The 17,984-nt window shown below is 62.5% G+C and overlaps 2 protein-coding genes across 2 annotated transcripts in view; both read right to left on the bottom strand.

Annotated features, from left to right (window-relative positions):
- Nucleotides 1–13,286, bottom strand: part of SEPTIN2 (septin 2) — a 124,352-nt gene extending 111,066 nt beyond the window's left edge. Inside the window, exon 1 of the mRNA XM_073888840.1 lies at nt 13,283–13,286. The gene's annotated coding sequence lies outside the window, so the exon portion shown is untranslated. The remainder of the gene's footprint in view (nt 1–13,282) is intronic.
- Nucleotides 1–17,984, bottom strand: part of ANO7 (anoctamin 7) — a 25,120-nt gene that overhangs the window by 4,859 nt on the left and 2,277 nt on the right. Inside the window, 21 exon segments of the mRNA XM_025887917.1 lie at nt 144–286; nt 354–391; nt 394–464; nt 466–545; nt 1,656–1,806; nt 2,902–2,999; nt 4,788–4,842; nt 5,088–5,199; nt 5,904–5,943; nt 5,945–6,007; nt 6,093–6,191; nt 6,848–6,985; nt 7,054–7,197; nt 8,431–8,527; nt 9,035–9,125; nt 10,490–10,655; nt 11,460–11,570; nt 12,270–12,327; nt 13,179–13,315; nt 13,902–14,009; nt 15,798–15,940. Of these exon segments, the coding sequence (XP_025743702.1) occupies nt 144–286; nt 354–391; nt 394–464; nt 466–545; nt 1,656–1,806; nt 2,902–2,999; nt 4,788–4,842; nt 5,088–5,199; nt 5,904–5,943; nt 5,945–6,007; nt 6,093–6,191; nt 6,848–6,985; nt 7,054–7,197; nt 8,431–8,527; nt 9,035–9,125; nt 10,490–10,655; nt 11,460–11,570; nt 12,270–12,327; nt 13,179–13,315; nt 13,902–14,009; nt 15,798–15,940 (2,143 nt within the window).

Here is a 17,984-nt window from a genome sequence, read left to right on the forward strand (position 1 = left end):
CCCCCGTGGCCCCGCCCCGGCCCCACCCCCGTGGCCCCGCCCCGGCGCCCACCCCGTGGCCCCGCCCCCGGAGCCCGCCCCCGGCGCCCACCCCCGTGGCCCCGCCCCCGACGCCCACCCCCGCGGCCACGCCCCGGCCCCACCTGCACGTGCGGTTGTGCGCGGACGCGAAGGCGGGCGGGGCGCGCGCCGGCGTGAAGTTGACGAAGCCGTGGAGGTCGCGGGCGCGGGTCCGCCGGTGGTAGGCCCGCGGCCGGAAGTCGGACGTGAGGGCCGGCAGGAAGGCCTGGGCGGGCGCGGCTGCTCAGCGGAAGCCCGTCCGCGCGGCCCCGGCGCCCCGCCCGCGCGCTCGCGTGGCTGACGACCGCCAGGTGCGCGACGGCCGCCAGGTGGGGGCCCAGAGGCCGATGTCCTGCGCGCTCGGCCCCCGCCGCCGGGGCTGGCAGACGGACTTGCGCGTGCGGGCGGGCCGCCACCCAGGTGTCGAGCAGCGCGAAGAGCGGCGCGAGCGGGCAGGCGGCCGCGCGGATGCTGACGAGGCCGACCTGCAGCCCCGCGGCGGACGGCGGTCACCGCCGGGCCGCCCCCCGGGGGCTCTGGCCGCCCGCGCAGCTCCTGCACGGGCCCGCGCGACAGACGCGCCTCCTGAGAGCCCTCGGCCAGGATCGAGTCCCGCCTCGGGCTCCCCGCGGTCGGCGAGTGGGGCGGCGCTCCCCGGCGCTCAGACACCCTGCCGGGCCCGTGGCGGCGGGAACCTGCTCCTGGCTTAGGGCTGCCTTCGCCTCGCGCCCCTCTCAGGGGAGCCTTCGGGAACGGCTTTTGTTAGTGTCACGGAAGCCCTGCGCCCAGTGTGGAGGTCGGACTCGCGCCCGAGGCCGGGAGCGGCCGCTTGAGGGGCGTTCCGCAGGGCGTGGCCCGTGCCTGGGGGGCGGGGACGCGGGGCGTGGCCCGTGCCGGGGGGGGGGGGGGACGGCGGGGGCGGCCCGGGGCGGGGGGGGCGGGGACGCGCGAGGGCACCCGCCCCTCGCATGGCCGCCTGGACGAGCGGCATCGCCGCGGGAGCTGCCGCCTCTCCGTCCGTGCACGACGGGCGGCCACAGTTGGGCGGCCGGGCGCCCAGAGCGCTGTGCTGGGTTCAGGCCGGGGGTGCGCGTGATCGCTCCCCTCGGGCGCCTCTGAGCCCGGACTCGCAGGGGACGCCGACCCCGCGTGGGGCGTGAGCCACAGGCCCGGTGCCACGTGAGCAGGGCACAGCGGACCGCGGCCGGGAGCGCGGCGTCCAGAAGGTCCCTGGGGAAGGGCGCCGCCTTCGGCTCAGGTCACGGTCCTGCGGTCCCGGGATCGCGTCCCGCCTCGGGCTCCCCGCGCGGCGGCGCGTCTGCCTCTCCCTCGGACCCTCCCCCCTCTCACGTGCTCGCTCTCTCAAATAAATAAATAAAATCTCTAAAAAAATAAGTAAGTCAGAAGCCCTCTGGGGAAAACCACCCCCCAGGCGTAGCCGCAGCTCGCGCAGCCCTTGGTCCCCACGCGCAGGCCCGTCTCCCGCGCCCGCTGCCGCTCGTCCCACCCCCCACGCGGCCCCGGCGCGTGCTCGCCCGCACCCCGTCCGAGGCCCCCAGGCGCGCAGCACCGGCCCCCACCCCGTGGTCACTAACCTGGCCCCCACGCGTTTCCAGGTACTCTTCGAACAGGCCCTCACAGGGCAGAAGCTCGCAGTCGGCCTCCCGGGGCCCCGCTTCCTCCGAGGGCCCCGCCTTCCTCTTCTTGGAGCGCCGCCGAAACTTCTGCCGGCAGCCCTGTAGCTTCCTGGGGCTGGGAACACCCGGGAAAATGGGCCCTGTTCCTCCAGGCTGGGCCCTGCCTGCTCCACAGTTCGGGGCGGGGGGAGGTGGTCTGGGCCATAGGGAGGGCAGGGGCGACGCCTCTGCGCACAGACTAGCGGAGAGCATCTACATCTCAGGGCCGGGGGCATCCCCTCCCCTGCTCCCCTGCAGCGCCCTCTGGAAAGTCAGCACTGCTCATGGAAGCTTCTGGGGGCAATGGGTTCCTCCTGGGAAGTGCTAAGCAGGTGCCAAGAGCTATGTCAAATGAGGGCAGTTGCTGTGCCAGGGGCGCTGTGTGTCGCTCCACCCTATGCGGCATGGGGGGGCATACTGCTCTGCCACACTGTCACTTGTCCAGGCCCTGTCCCCGCCGGGCACTGAGCTACGCCCTGCCCTTGTAATCTTGAGTTCCGCTTCACTGCGCCAACTGGGCAGAGAAGCAAGGCCGCACCCAGAGCAGGGCGTGCGGTGGTCAAGGTCCCACAGCTGTGTTTCATGGGGCCCCAGGACAGCCAAGTTGGGAGCTGCTAGCAGGGGTAGATCAGGTGTGCAGGGGGGATGGGACGGTGTCCAGGTTGGCTCCAGCCTGGTAGGGGGGCCCAGTTGCCTTAAGGTGGGCCACAGTGGTGCCAGTGGCGGTGGCACTGGGGAGACGGAAGGCACCTGAAGCCTGGGGCCTCCCTTGCTCCTCCCTGGTGCTGCCCTCGAGGCTGGGGATGCTGAAGAATGCCCTGGCCCAGCCCGAGTGGGCTGCAGATGGGATGGGCCAGCATGGGTGGGGGTGGGCCCGGGAAGCCAGGCCTCCTCCCCACACTAGAGCTGGCCCCAGGGCAAAGAGACCTTAGTCAAGCCCAAGCAGCAACCCCATGGGGTGGGGTGTCACAGAGCTCCTGGGGCAGATGGCCGGGGCAGACCCGCCCGCTCCCCTGCAGCTGAGGCCTTGAGGTCCAGGAGGGTCTGGACCCACCTTCCCTCTACCTCTGGGTCCAGGCTGGGGCTGGGCTGGAGGCTGCTGCCCCCCACACTCCTAGGTCCCATGGTCCCTGGTTGCTGCCCGGGCAGGGTGGGGTTGACTCACGGGATGAGGATCTCCTGCACATTGTTGATGATCTGTTTGCCCACCATCATGACCAGAAGCTCCTGTGCCAGCTCAACGAGGCAGCCTCCAGCTGCACACTACAGCAGCAGGGTTTCAGGTCAGCTCGAGGGAAAGACTGGCCGCATACCCAGCCATCCTTCTGTATGCCTCAAAGGTGGCCTGCCATGCTGCCACCTCCCTTTCAGACGTGCCATGGCACATTGAGGACTGCGGAGACTCCTTCCCTCCCTTGACCTCACCCAAGCCCCCACAGACTGTGCAGAGGGATGATGGGGGTACTGCCACATGGCACCCCAGATTTCCTTTGGGGATTTTTGGGGATCCACGCAGGGTTATGTGGGGCTGACCCTCATAACCCTCATGGCTCCAGGGAGGACTCAGGCCCCACTAATTGGCCCGAGTTAAGTGACAGTTGGGCTGGGACTTTTGAGGGGACTCCTGAGACAGCATGCCTTGTACAGGGGGTACCGAGCCAGGGGGTGTTGGGCCAACTGCAGGCATCTTCCCCACCAGGTAAGGAGAACCTGCCTGAGAGCACAGCCTATGCTGGGGAAAGCCATGCAACATCGTTTAAACACCTGGATCCAGCCATACCTGAGCCCACAGGGCCCTGAATGTTTTCAATATCAGAGCCAGTGACATTCCCTTTTTTGTTTAAGCCCGTTTGAGATAGCAGCTTTTTCCACTGGTCAGTGAATGCTGCTTAACTGATACAGTATGTCACGCACAGTCGTGCCCCTGAGTTGGGGTCCCAGCTGCCCTGTCCCTGAGAAGCCCCTCCCATCTCATGTGAAACTGGAGAGTGTCCCTTCGAGGTGGACCCTTTGTAGTCAGCAAGTGGGTTGGGTCACAGGCCAGACCTGTGGGAAGGAAGCAGACCTTCTCCTCAGAAAGGAGAAGAGGTGATGAGCCCAGCAGGGGCTGGTAGCGCCCCACCCATGTCCCCTGACCCAGCGCAGTGGCCTTTAGGGACTGTTCCAGGCACACCTGTCACGCTGCCTGTGGGCTCAGGTGTGCTTGACCTTCCCCCGCTGAGGAACCAGATGCACAAGGACCATTTGGAGGGTTTTTCTACAACGTCCCAGAGGGTCCAGGGCAGAGTCACGCCCAGGGGCTCCCAGCAGTGACCCCCTCGCACTCAAGTACTCACAGGCACACCCCCTTCTGCCTGCTTGCTCCCCGCCCCTTGCATGCTTCCTGGGGTGATGCCCAGAACAATTACTTGCACCCAAGTCTTCATCTTGGGGTTTGCTTGGGGGACCGACATGACAGCGATCCTGAAAGTTGGTTTAACCTCTACTTTGTCAAAAACAGGTTCAGGGCACCTGGGTGGCTCAGTTGGTGGGGCGACTGCCTTCGGCTCGGGTCGTGATCCCAGAGTCCCGGGATCGAGTCCCACATCGGGCTCCCTGCTCAGCGGGGAGTCGGCTTCTCCCTCTGACCCTACCCCCTCTTGTTGGGCTCTCTCTCTCTCTCTCAAATAAATAAATAAAATCTTTAAAAAAAAAAAAAAAAACAGACAGGTTCATGCCTGGCTCTCAGCAGCTTGTGCTCTCGGGGCCGGGGCCAGCCGCGGGAAGAAGCCAGCAAGCCCTGGCCACTGGCACCCAGCCCATGAGGGTCGCCTGCCTCTGCACCCCCACTCCACCCCCACTCCCCCATGGCGGCTCAGGTCCATCACCAGGGCGGGAACCTGGCTCAGGTGTGCATCAGGCCCCGTGAAAATGGGGGCACAGGTAGGACACGTGGGCCTGGGGGTGGGAGTGGTGAGTGGTGCGGGGGTCCTGTGGGGATCTGGTGACTCAGGAGGCACGCCTCGGGGTCTCTACCTCCACTGGTGGGGGCTGGCCTCCCCACACGCTCACCTCTTCGTTGCAGACCCCAAACAAGGTGTGATAGTTGCCCGGGCGTCCCACAAACCTGGAGGAGAATTGGGGTCCTGAGGCCAGGAGTGGGGGGGGGCTGCTGCCCTTCCGCTTACCGAGCCCCTTGGCCGCCCACCCGACTGGAGGAAGCGCGAGCTGGACCCTGAAGCCTGGTTTGCCGGGTGAATCCACCCAGGGCTCCTGTGCCAACCGCCCCCCTTCCCCGGGCGTCTGGATGGCACCCCAGCGCCCACACGGGGTGAACACGGGGAAAGCGTGGCCAGAGGGAGCGGCACTGACCTGCCCTGGAGGAAGGCGACAGAGATGGGTGCGGAGCAGAAGCTGACAAACTGGAAGATGAACACCGTGAGGGTGAAGGCGTCCTCGAACTTGGTCTGGGTGCCGTGCATTTCTGCGGCACGGGGGGCCTCACTCCGTCCCCCTACGTGAGGCCGCCTCAGCTAGCTGGGGAGGGTCTTGGCACAGAAGAGAGGCTGGGGGCGGGGCGGTGGAGGTGCCGGAGCTGGGGACAAACAGGGTGAGCTGGGGGGCATCCACAGGGCCCGCTTTTGCAGGAACACCCCGGGCCACTCCTGCAGGGCCCTGCCCCGGCCGCCCCCGCACCCGGAGCCTCCGCCTGGGACACCCGCTCCCCGGAGGGCCCACCCTGCCCTCGCTTTCTCTGCAGCACTCCGCCCGCCCTCCCTCCCCGGGTGGGCCCTGAGCTCTCTGTCCCTCTCCCAGACCAGGATGGTAGCAGACAGGGGTCTGTGGAGTGGACCGGTGGGTTCATTAGCACTTGTCTTAGGAAATGCAGGGCAGGAAATGGAGGGGAGAGGATGGTACAAAGGGAACGAGAGCAGGAAGAGCAGAGGGATGGTGGGCTGTGGGCAAGTCCCCCACCCCAGAGGGACAGCTCAGCTGGGAGGGTCTCCTGCCGTCCCCCTGCTGAGGCCCAGCTCAGGGCTACGAAAACTGCCCCAGGGGAGGGTCTGACACGCCCCACCTGTGCCTCACTCAGACCTAAGGACCCTGCAGATGGGAGAGAAAGTCGTGCTCTGGCTGCCAGGGCTGGGCCGGTCCCAGGGTCAGTGCCCCACGGCCTGGGCCACTCACCCCATCTTGTCAGGATGTGGGCCAGGGCCACGTAGATTTTGGGAGAGGATGATGATGAAGACCAGGTTCGCCACCGACCCCGTGAAGCTGGCGATGCGCGAGGCCTGATGGGAGTTGGCGGGTCAGAGTGCAGTGGGGGATGGGTGCTCCAGAGCCTTCCACCCACCAGCTGGGCAGGTAGAGGCTCACCCAGGCTGCGAGGAGGGTGTTGTCCGACCTGGACATGAGGATGGCCATGATGGCCCGGTACAGGATGATGGACACAAGGCACATGATGACCACGGCAACCTGTGGGGCAGTCAGATGCTTGAGCCCCCATGCAGAGCCCTGATACCGCCGCACCCTCTGAACCAGGCTGTGTTCTACGCCCCTTCCTGGTGGAGGGCAGACTGGGGGAGGGCAGGGAAGAAGGGCATTCAGAATAGAGGGTGGGCATCATCTGGGTGTCAAGGGGCCACTGTACATTGTTCTTGGCCCAATTGCTGGAGAACCATCCGTCCTACCCGCACCCTGCCCCCTCACCAAGCAAACACTGGGAATTGCTAACATCTTGGAGGGGGAGGGAGGTTGGTCCCATCAGGAAGCCCTTTGGCTGGAAGGTGAGGCAGGGTGTGGTGGAGCCCTGTGCTGGGGGAAGGATGCCCCAAGGCCTGCCTCCATGGGGAAACCTTCCCAGAGCCCCCTGCCTGGCCCACACCCGCCTCTTGCAGCCTGGACCCCCTAGCTTGACCCCAGGCTTGGTCCCCTTTCCGGAGCCCAGGCACCCAGGGGCCTTTCTGGGGGCTGTGAGAGTCTTGTGGGTCACAGAGGAGGCATCAGGCTCCCGGCCTCCAGGGAAGAAGGGGTGACAAAATGTGCCCCACATGGTCCGGAGGATGAAGAGAGCTAAATGTAGGGGCACCGACAGGGAGGGAGGGGAGACCAGGGCTGCAGGGGTCCCTTACCATCATCACGACCACCATGGAGCCCGCCAGCACTCGGCGCAAGCGGCTCCTCTCTGGGAAGTAAGGCTCGTCCTCACCAGTGATGGGGTTCAGGGCTGTCATGGGGGCCGAGGCGGCAAACTGGGGCCGAGGCCTCTCCTGGAAGGGAGCCGGTGTTCAGCCGTGGCCCGCACGTGGGGGAGAGCGACCCCTGCCGGGGGACCCACCTCGATGTCCTCGTAGTTGGAGCAGCTCCACCGGTAGGCCAGTGTGGCGCTCTTGCGCTTCCAGAACTCCAGGAGCAGCAGGGCCCACAGAGCCATGAACAGGCTGAAGACGACGGTGCCTCCGCGGTCGAAGAGCCGGCCAACCTGCGGCGGGGGCGGGGTGGGGTGTCCAGCTTGCTCGGGACTCGGGGCCCCTTCAGTCCCAGGGAGTTTTCCCCTAGGGAATGGCAATGCCTATCCTCGGCCTGTGCGGCACGGTGCTCGGAAGCAGGTGGCTGGTTCCCGGGTGCCCGGGGCCACAGATGGGGGGGATGCTGCCCCCGGGGAGCCCGCATCACCGCGCCTGACTGAGATGATTTAGGGGATGAGATGCGGGACTATCAGAGCTGGTGAGATTTTTGGACTCAGAGTTCATGCAGTAACGGGTTGAGATTTCGGGGGATATTGGGTGGCGACGAATGTATTTGGCATATGGGATGGACATGAGATTTTGGGGGCCAGAGGGTGAATTGTAGTGGATTGAATTGTGGGCCCCAAGGGAGATCTCCACCTGGAATCACAGAATGTAACCTGATTTGGAGTAAAGGCCTTTGCATCTGTAGCTAAGGTAAGGACCTCCCGACGAGAGCAGCCTGGACGGGGGGCCCTAAGCCCGAAGACAGATCCTTAGACAAGCAGGGGAAACAGCTGCACATGGGGAAAGGCCAGGGAAGGTGGGGGCAGAGGTTGAAGGGACACAAGCCAGCCAACACCAAAGACTCCTGGGGCTCCCGCACACTAGGAGAGGGCACGGAGCAGCTTCTCCAGAAGGCCCACCCCGCAGCACCTCGATCCTGGGCTTGCGGCCTGCAGGGCTATGAGAAAACAGGGTGCTGTTGTTTTAAGCCCCTCGGGTATGATCACTGGAGACAGCAGCCCTAGGAAGCCGGGTCAGATGGGGTCCCAAAAGTGTGTCAAAGTGTGTCCGGTCCGTGGATCCATCCTGGGCACCTGGGCTCCAGGCCCAGTGTGTGGGGGATGCGTGCAAAAGGCCATGAGGCCGCGGTTCCTATGGAAGAGCTGACGTGCCCAGGTGGTGTGCGGGGCTCCGGGACTCCAAGGAGCCTCCTGGCTCCTGCTCAGTCTGTGCCCTGAGAGTTTCGGGGCTTGCCTGCCCTGGCAGGCCTTCCCGTTGACCTTGGCTGGTTATACATAACCAGAAGAAGAGAGCTAAATGTAGGGGCAGCGATCCAGGCGGGAACAGTGCCGCAGAGGTTAGATAACTCACGGGGGCAGGAGGGAGTCTGCCTTCGGTGCTGACAGGGCTGGGGTTCTAGATGGGGCAGGACCAGAAGCCAGGGGAGCTGCCTTCCTCACCTCACCTACTCGGCTCCGTACCTGGACCAGGGTGCAGGCGCCGGAGAGCGGCCAGAAGGGGCAGCCCAGGCAGAGCGGGCACATCTCAAAGTTGTCCTCACTATTGCACAACTCCTGCCTTCTGGGCACAAGGGCGCGTTGCAGGAGTCCGGGGGGGGGGCAGGCCCCCACCAGTCCCACCCCTCACCCTCCCCCGGCCCACCACGGCCTTTGACAGGCTCAGCATTTCTTTAAAAAGTAGTTTTAGAATACAAGCAATGATAATTTTTGAGTTAACTTTTTGAAGTTTTAGCTCCATAATGAAGTAAAAATCAAGCCTATTTACTTATAAGAAACGCTTATACTATTATAAGAAGCAAGGATGAGTACCAATAAAATTAGCCCAGGAGCCTACCTGCCCACCTGTGCCAGCTTTGGGAGCCCACCTGCCCACCTGTGTGAGCCTGGGAGCCCACCTGCCCACCTGTCAGCCTTCCAACCAGGTCTACAGGAGGGCAGGGATGTGTTCAGTGCTCACCTCCATCCCCAGCTCTGTACAGGGCCTGGCACCTATGGGTCCCCCAACCACACACCCCCTCAGGAGACACAGGGCAAGTCCTGGGAGCTGAGAGGAGAGGGCACTTACGTGGGTATGTCTGAGAACACCATGAAGCAGCCAACCAGGAACACCAGAGTGCCCACCGCCGCTGCCGGCAGGAGCCAGCCTGTGTAGAACCCTGCAGGGGCAGCACCAAGGTTGGCCATTGGGACCGGGTGGAGGGACCCTGGGAGTCAGCTATCAGTGCCCTGTGGGCCTGTGTAGCCAGCACTGAGCTAAGCACTGGGTGGGGGTCTGCTCAGCCATGCTTGTCCCTCGGGTACCCCCATCCAGCCAGCAGAACCCGAGACCTTCTGGGAGGAAGCCGGCAAGGCACGGTGCTCAGGAATGACCCCTGGCAGCTCTGAGCCCAGCTCCTCCCTCCTGGCCTCTGCCCTGGTCTCTGGACCCCCTACCATTGACCCCCCGGGGCTCCTGGACATCCCTTTCCTAAGTCCCATTCGCCTCTAACCACCACGCCCCGGATGGGCGTCCCGTCTGTGGGAGGCTCACAGCCCTCTGCATTCCAACCTGGGAGACAGACGGGGGTCCATTCTGGATGCTTCCTTTCCCCCCGCACCCACCCCACCATGGCTAGGTCCCTCAGTTACCTCAGTCCCTCCACCGGACACTCCACCGCCTCCCATGGGTCTAGCCCAGCCCCTGGCCTGGTGTCCCGCTTCCAGTCCCACCCTGCATCAGCCAGAGTGACGCCTGGGCCGGAAGCCAGAGGAAGAGCCGGTCCTCCCGCCCTCTGCGGCCTTCCAGCCTGGCTTCGCTGTCCCATGGCCTCTGCTTCTCCTGGCCCCGAGATGGAGCCTCAGGGTCCTCACACACAGGCTGCCCCCGCTCTCTCTGGGTCCACAGTGGCTGTGGGGGCCTCCCCTGTGTCCCCCCATGGCTGGTGCACTCATGAGGGCAGGGTCCCTGCAAATGCGCAGCACCCCAACATGGCTGGCCATCTGAGTATGCCTGAAGGAAGGCTGGCCCAGGCGGGGGGCGAGAAGGCACACGTGCTGTGTCTGGGGATGACAAAAGACTTCAGAAGGGGGGAGGGGATGGTGCTGCCCTGGGGGTGGAGCCTGTGAGGGGAGCTGGGAGAGCCAGGCTGCCCAGGGCAGAAGGTCATTCCGAAGGTCCCAGCCTGCCTGCAGTGGGTGACAGGGCGGCTGACCCTGGGCCCCGGGCAGGGGTGACCTCTGCCGTTCGGGAGTTCCTGCAGGGGCTCAGGGCCTCATGGGCCATGTCTGGTGGGCCAGGGATACTGGGGGCCCTTACCAGCAGAAGGGGGCTCCCGGCCCCTCACTGGGGCGTTAGGAGGGCCCCAGAAGAGCCACAGGCCTATCGCGGGGGCTGGCAGTGGCTGGGCGGGGCTGGGCTGGGAGTTGGGAAGCATTTTTCTCAGGGTGCCAGCATGGCTCCCCTCCGGGGGACACGGATTAGCAGCCTCAAGATGGAGTTGGGGGGTGCGGGCAGTCCAGGGGGCAGGGGGGCAGCACTCACCGAGCCAGGCGAAGTGGAGGGCCACCTTCTCCCCGAAGTACCTGCGCACATGGTCCAGAGGCGGGTACTTGTTCCACTTGCACCAGTGAGCCCAGTACTGGAACAGGGCCTGCCTTTGGGTGAGGCCTGCGGCCTGTGGGCCCTCTGGGGGCGTCCTAAATGGGCCCTGTGGATGAGAAGCCGTCTGGTGGGGAGATCCAGGCTGGCCTGGGCACCGGGTACTGCACTCTCCCCGAGGTGTGGGAGGAAAGGGTGATGTTGGGGGACCAGGGAGCCATGAAGGCCTCTCCGAGGAAGGAGCGCCTGAGTGGAGGCCCTCAGCCAAGGCTCCTGGGGTCCAAGACCAGGGCAGGGAAGGTGGCGGGGGCAGCCCCAGAGCTGTGTGGTCCCTGGCAACCACAGGGCAAGTGGGGCCGGCTGTGCCTCCCAGAGAAGGATGGCACCTTCGGCGGGTGGGGGGGGCCACCAGGCATTCCCACCCATGTCCCCGCAGTCACACAGCGGGGGGTACAGGCCTGCCCCAGCCCTGCAGGCCTCACCACCCCTTTGTGCAGCTCTGAGGACTCATGGCGGGTCCTGTGCGTGAGGGCCCAGCCCCACACGGTGGACATTTTGTCAAGGACACTGGTCAGGCTGACAGGTGCCCCTCCCTGGCACTGTCCTGGTTTACCTGGCTTCATGAGGGGCACAGGGGACCTCACTGTCTTCCCCAAGATGGAAGGTGCCCAGGGAGAGAGCCACCGGGCCTGTCACGTGGCACGAAGGGTGGCACCTGGCCACCCCCAGCTTCAGACAGGCCACTGTGGGGCCCGATCCCATGGCAAGTGTGCTGCTGATCCCGGCATGGCCTCCCGTCTGACCAGGGCTGCCAAGCATGGAGGGCAGGGCCCCGGGGTCCTCCTCGGCCAGGACCTCACCCTCACACCCAGGCCAGAGCCCCCCACCCCAACAACCAACCCCCGGGTCTCACGTCGTGTAGGGGGAAGGCTGCGCTGAAGACGCTCTCTGCCGACAGCTGGTCGATCCCGAACAGGCCCTTCTTCTCGTGGCCATGTGGGGTCTCGGCCAGGGTGGCAAACAGCTGGGGGGTGGGCGTGGCGCCAGTGACCCGTCATGTGGCAGCGCGCAGGACTGTCCTGGCCCACTTGCCTCCCGGCTGAGCCCTCTGCTGACAGCGACCCCACTGTGTGGGCCCCCGGTCTTGCTCAGGTAGCCTCCCCCACACACCACAATCCCACTTTAGAAACATGGAGACCTTGGCCAGATCCACTGGACTCACAGGAGTCGGGTCTTGACCTGAACCCAGGCCCTGGCCTTGCTCAGCCTGCTCCCAGCCCATCCTCTGGGCGGGAGTCAGCCTCCGTCTGGGCACCGGCATCAGGGGTGGGCAGTGCCCCTGCCCCGGGCAGCCCCCAAGGCCCCGTGCCCTTTGGCAGTCAGCAGGAGGCTCTCCTGGGCCGGCCCGTCCTCCCGTCTTCCCCACCACAGGCCACTGGAGCAGGCCACTGGAGCGGCCCATTCAGGGATGCTGTGGCCGTGGGTCCATGCTGGTCCTCGGTCCCCTTCCCCGCCAACCAACAGGACCCATGCCCACCTGGGCCCTGGGTCCTGGAGGGGTGCTGAGCAGGGCCCCTGCTGTGCAGTGAGCTGGGGGTCAGCCTGGAGGCCTCCAGCCCCCAGCCCTGAGAGGCGCCTTGGCGCTCTGATCACAGCAGAGCCTTCCTGTGTCCACAGAGGCCTCCATCCCCAGCTCGGGGACACAGCGGGGACCCCCACTCACAATTTGGTGCCTCTTGGTGCTGGGGAAGAAGGTGTCCTGGTTGTCACTCCCGAGGAACCTGTGGGGTGTGGAGCGCAGAGGTCTGGCACACGCACAGGAGTGCACGTGGGGGGCGCACACTCGTGGCTTCATCCCACACCCTGCGGAACAGCTGCCATCCTGGCAGCACCATCGAATCCTGTCTGTGCCTTTTCCTTTCTGGAGGCAGGAGGTCACGGTAGGTTCTCCAGACAGCACAGAATGCCCCCCCACAGGGTGGGCAGAGAGGGCAATGCGGTGGGGGAGCCTTCCACGTGCCCCCCAAAGCTCTGAGCATGGGATCAGTGGCCTCGCGGGTGGTGTCTGGTGGTGGCCTGCTTGAACAGACGACCGACCCCAGGACTTTGGGAAGTCCCATTGGTAGAGGCAGGTGCACACCAGGCTGGCATTCCCCCAGGCCTGGAAGGAAGTGTTCTCAGCCTGGGCAGTGAGACCGCCTGGGAGTCCTCCATGCTGGTCACCGACGCTGGTCCCCACCACCCCCTGGACACTAGCCTTGTCTGCAGGCTGGTCGCACCTGCGTGGCTAGCTGGGGCTGTACCATGCACATGGACGGGGCCCCCTTCCGCTTCTGCCTCAGAGGCAAGGCGCCTCGGCCCCAACACCCTGCCCACCCGCCGCGGCCCTGTAGCTGAGCAGGAAACAGACCTGAGTGTCCGGCCAGGCTTGGGGGATGTTTGTCCCCCCGCACACCCTGCCTACCCCGACTGACGCAGTCCGTGCTTGCCCACTGAGATGCGTGTCCCCAGTTGGAAGTTCCAGGGAGGGAGAACGCCAGTGGAGGGGCATCATGTTTGAGCTCACTCAGTCCCTGAGCCTCGTGTTCATGCCTTCAGCCAGTTCTTGCACCGGGAGAGGCCCCAGTCTCACCTTGACAGCTTGCTCACTTTGAACTGGCAGGAGTAATACTCAGGGGGCACATCAGGCACGTCCTCCTGCAGGATGTTGGGGATACCCAGCCACGCCAGCAGGCCCGCCGACCAGTTGGAGGCCTGGTTGGGCAGTTCCTGGAAAGGATCGTCACTGGGCTCCCGCTCTTGAGCGGAAGCTGATGCGGATGCCGACACCATGCCGCGGGGTGGGGGTGTGCGGGTGTGCCGAGCGGGCGGCAGGTGAAGGGCTCCAGCAGAGGGAGAACCCCTGCCCTCCCCTGCCGCCCTCTGCCCTGCTGTGGGCCCTGTGGGGAGACGCCAGGCCAGCCCCTGCCCCTCTCTGGGCCTCAGGCTGCAGTACTGCCCTGCTGGTCAGTTTGAGGCCAGAGCCCCTCCAGCAGGAAGAGTTAAGAGGGCAGCCATGTCTCCGTCCACGCCCACACCACGAGGCTCAGAGGGAGCCGGCAGAGTGGGCAGCACAGCGGCCCCCAGGGGGGTCATCCTCAGGTCACCTGGAAGGGCCCCCCCCCCCCCCCGCCCTGTGTCCCCTGGGGGGAGGGGTGGTCTGGGCCTGGAGAAAGCGCACACTCCCTGAGCCCACCCTGGCTGTCCAGCCAGGCTTCTTGGGGCGCAGAGATGGGGGAAGGACCCTCAGGGACACTGAGTGGGGAGCCTCCAGGGTTGTCGGCACTGTGGGGGACCCCTGGGCCCCCCCGGGCACCTGCAGGGGCAGCTTTAGGCGCAGGTCCTCCGCGTAGCAGCGGAGCACGGCCCAGGGGGCGCTGAGGAGGATGTAGTGCACGGCGCCCTCCTCGTCCTGGACGTCGCGCTGTGGGGACGAAAGGCTCCGTGGGAGTCTGAGGGGCATGTGTGGGGGTGTCCGTTCACACTCCTGGGGAAGGCAGATGCCTCTCTAGCCATGGTAACAGCTCCCCAGCACTGGTGGTAACGCTGCTGGATAAGTGGCACCTCTGATCGCTGAGCCGGCAGGGAGCACGGCCGTCGGGAGGTCAGCCCGTCGGTCACAGACAGGGTTGGGATGACTGCTAGGCCTCGGGGACCCACGCCAGCCACGCCCTCTGGGACCAGCGTTGAGGGCACAGGCTGCTTGCTCAGAGACCGCCCGCCCTGCCCCCTCTCCTGACTTAAGGAGGCACTTGAGTCAGCCTTTGGTTTGCAGATGGTGAATGACGGCCTCGGCCTTTGACGAGCCACTGGGCATCCGTGTTATGCATGGACGTGTGGAAGTGTGCACACGTGTGCCAGCGGGCAGGCATGACTCCTCACGTGTGTGTGCATGTGTGCAGATGTGTGGCAGGCACTCCTGGAACCTGAGACAGGGACTTGCAGCCCCTCTGCCCCACGTAGGCCGGGTTCCAAAACCCCCCTCTAACCTGGTGGCTGTCAGGCCTCGCTGCGTCACAGCTGGCTGTCTTCCCTAAATGTGCACGTCCGGGCCCTGCCCGGGGCCCACTGCAGCAGACAGGCCTGGGGCAGGGCGGGCTCGGCGCTTCGGGCACCCCCAGCTGGTTGTGCGGTGTGCTGAGAACTGCCCTCCAGACTGACCCCGGATGTCCCCTGTGCCAGTTCTCCCGTGACCCCCATTAAAGGGCAGCCCGCCCATCTGGATGAAGGTTCTGCAAACTCATGTGGCCACGCAGATGAGCCACACTGTCCCAAAAGCTTTTTGCATAATAAAGGGGGGAGCATCTTTTCATCCCCACCCACCAGACTGTCAATTGGATCCAAACCCAAAGGGGAGGGGTGTTGGTTCTTGACCCCCGATCCCACTGGGTATATGTCTGTCTGCAGCTCCGGCCCCGTGAAGGGGCGTCAGGGGTGGGGAAGGTGAGCACATCTACTCATAAAAGGGGCTCAAGGACGCAGTCGTAAAGAGGGGTGCATTCACACGGGGGGTCCTCTGAGGAAGGACGACGGCCCAGCAGCGGCTGCACCAAGTACAGAGGATCATCTCAGAAGCACGGCCCCGGGGGGAACTGCGCTCAGCACAGTCCCGTTCTATCAAGTTCAAACAAATAAAACGAAGCTGCATTGTTTGCAACATCAAATCGGTGCCAAGATGATAAAGACACGTGAAAATGTGATTAATGTCAAATCCAGGACTGGTTTACTCTGGGCAGGGAGAGGACACCTGGTGGCAGGGCCTGTGCCCGGGGACCGGTGGAGGGCGGTGGGAGGGGTGGGTGAAGGGCACATGGGGCGAGGCCTCAGGGCCACATCCCTCACTGGCCCAGACCCACCATGCAGCCACACACGCCCTGTGGCCGCTGTTGCCGAAGACACAGTCCAGGCAAGGGGCCGCTTTAGCTGCTGAGCTCTCACCACGGGGGTTACACCTGGACACACCTATGCAGACTAATGGGGAGGTGGGTCTGAAGGGCTCTGGCTCCCAGGTGCGAGCTGGGCATGCGAGGGTGGGTGTCGTGCTGGCCTGTGGTCAGTGGTTCTGTGGCCAGAGGGAGCTTGCCGAGGGTGGGGCACCAGCAGGACTTTGGTGCCTGGTTTGTTCCGGGGTCTGGACCCCACGTCCTCAGGCCTTGTCAGGAAGGTCATGGGTCATTGAACAGATGCAGAGCCCACCACTGACCCTAAGTACCTGGTCCACATGCAGCCCAGCTGCACAGAGGTTATCCAGAAAGGTCTCCCTCCAGGCCGCGTGTGTGTCTGTCTTGTCCCTGGTGGCACTGTCCTGCTGCCGACCCAGCCTCAGGTCTTCCTCCCAAACGAGGACAAAGTCCCCTGGGAACCAACAGGGACAGAAGTCAGGCTGGCATCCCAGCCAGGACGCTTAGCTTCCAGGTGGGGAGTAGGAGCCAAGCTCTCGGACCCTTGACCTGCTGCTCTGTGTCTCCCTCCCAGCCCTCGCTCTGGCCCCGGTCAGGCCTGGGAGGCCTCCAGGAGGGCACTGCAGACAGGAGGGGCTGCGGAGGGGCTGGGGCCTGCTCCTGGCTCTGCAGGTTAGTCCCAACCCCCCACGGGGTCTTTAAGGACTCTGAGTGCAAGTCACCATCAGAGTTCCCTCCCTGGGATAGAGAACTGTAAAGGCTGGACAAAATGTGGGAAACCCCTGCTTTTCTGGCAAGAAGGATCAACACACCACAAGTGGTAAATAAATAGGTAAGTATCAAAGTAAAACTATTTCTATTTACAGATGACATGATCTTGTATATAGAAAAATCCAAAGGATTTCGCTACGAAATTATTAGGTCTAATAACAGGTTTTTTCAAAGTTGCAGGAGACAAGATCCACATGTGGAAATCCACTGGGTTTCTATACGCTAGTGATAAACAAGCTTAAAATGAAAGGAGGGAAACCACTTACATTTATAACAGCACCTCAGATAAAATACTTACAAACAAATTTTACAAAAACTGTGCAAGACTTATACTTTGAAAACCACCAAATATTGTTAAAATAAATGGAAGACCTAAAAAAATGCAAAGATACCCCCCATGTGCACGAATCAGAAGATCGATATTATAACAATAGCATTTCTCCTGAAATTAATCCGCAGATTCAACATAATCCTTATCGAAATCCCAGCTGGGTTTTGTTGTTGTTGTTTTTGTTTTTTTAGAAAATGACAAGTCTAAAATTCGTTTGGAAATACAGGAGATCCAGAATGAAAGAAACAATGTTGACAAAGAAGAACAAAAGTGTAGGACTCACTTTTTGACTTCAAAACTTACTATGAAACTAGAATAACCAAGACAGTGTGGTACTGGTAGGACAGACATCCAGATCAATGAAATATATTTGAGATTCTGAAAATAAACCCATATATTTATGATTAATCCATTTTATTTATTTATTTTTTTACAAAGGGGGCACTACAATTCAATAGGAAAAAAATAGTTTTCAGGAAATGGTGCTGGGACAAGTGAATATCCAGATTGAAAAGAATGAATTTGGACCCCTATCTCACACTGTACACAAAAATTAACTCAAAGTGGAGTTACAATCGTAAGATGAAGATCATAGACATGAGTAAAAGAACCAAAATGATAAAGCTCTTAGGAGGAAACAGTTGTATATCTTCATGACCTGGTTTAGGTGATGATGTTAGACAGAGCTTAGCAGGAAGAGAGAAGACTGAGGGACTTCATCTAAATTAAAAAGCTATGTGCTTGGGGCGCCTGGGGGGCTCAGTCATTTAGCGTCTGCCTTCGGCTCAGGTCATGATCTCAGGGTCCTGGGATCGAGCCCCGTGTCAGGCCCCCTGCTCTGCGGGGAGTCTGCTTCTCCCTCTCCCTCTCCCCCTGCTTGTGTTCCCTCTCTCACTGTGTCTCTCTCTGTCAAATAAATAAATAAAATCTTAAAAAAAAAAAAAGCTATGTGTTTCACAGTAGCCAAACTGTGGAAAGAGCCAAGATGTCCATCGACAGATGAATGGATAAAGAAGATGTGGTATATATACACAATGGAATATTATGCAGCCATCAAAAGGAATGAGATCTTGCCATTTGCAACGACGTGGATGGAACTGGAGGGTGTTATGCTGAGTGAAATAAGTCAATCAGAGAAAGACATGTATCACAGGACCTCACTGATATGAGGAATTCTTAATCTCAGGAAACAAACTGAGGGTTGCTGGAGCGGTGGGGGGTGGGAGGGCTGGGGTGGCTGGGTGATAGACATTGGGGAGGGTATGTGCTATGGTGAGCGCTATGAATTGTGCAAGACTGTTGAATCACAGATCTGTACTTCTGAAACAAATAATGCAATATATGTTAAGAAAAAAGAAAAAGAAGAAGATAGCAGGAGGGGAAGAAGGAAGGGGAG

Source organism: Callorhinus ursinus, unplaced genomic scaffold (assembly GCF_003265705.2).
Source record: "Callorhinus ursinus isolate GAN/ISIS: 27379988/994484 unplaced genomic scaffold, GSC_fseal_2.0 scaffold96, whole genome shotgun sequence".
NCBI classification, from domain to species: domain Eukaryota; kingdom Metazoa; phylum Chordata; class Mammalia; order Carnivora; family Otariidae; genus Callorhinus; species Callorhinus ursinus.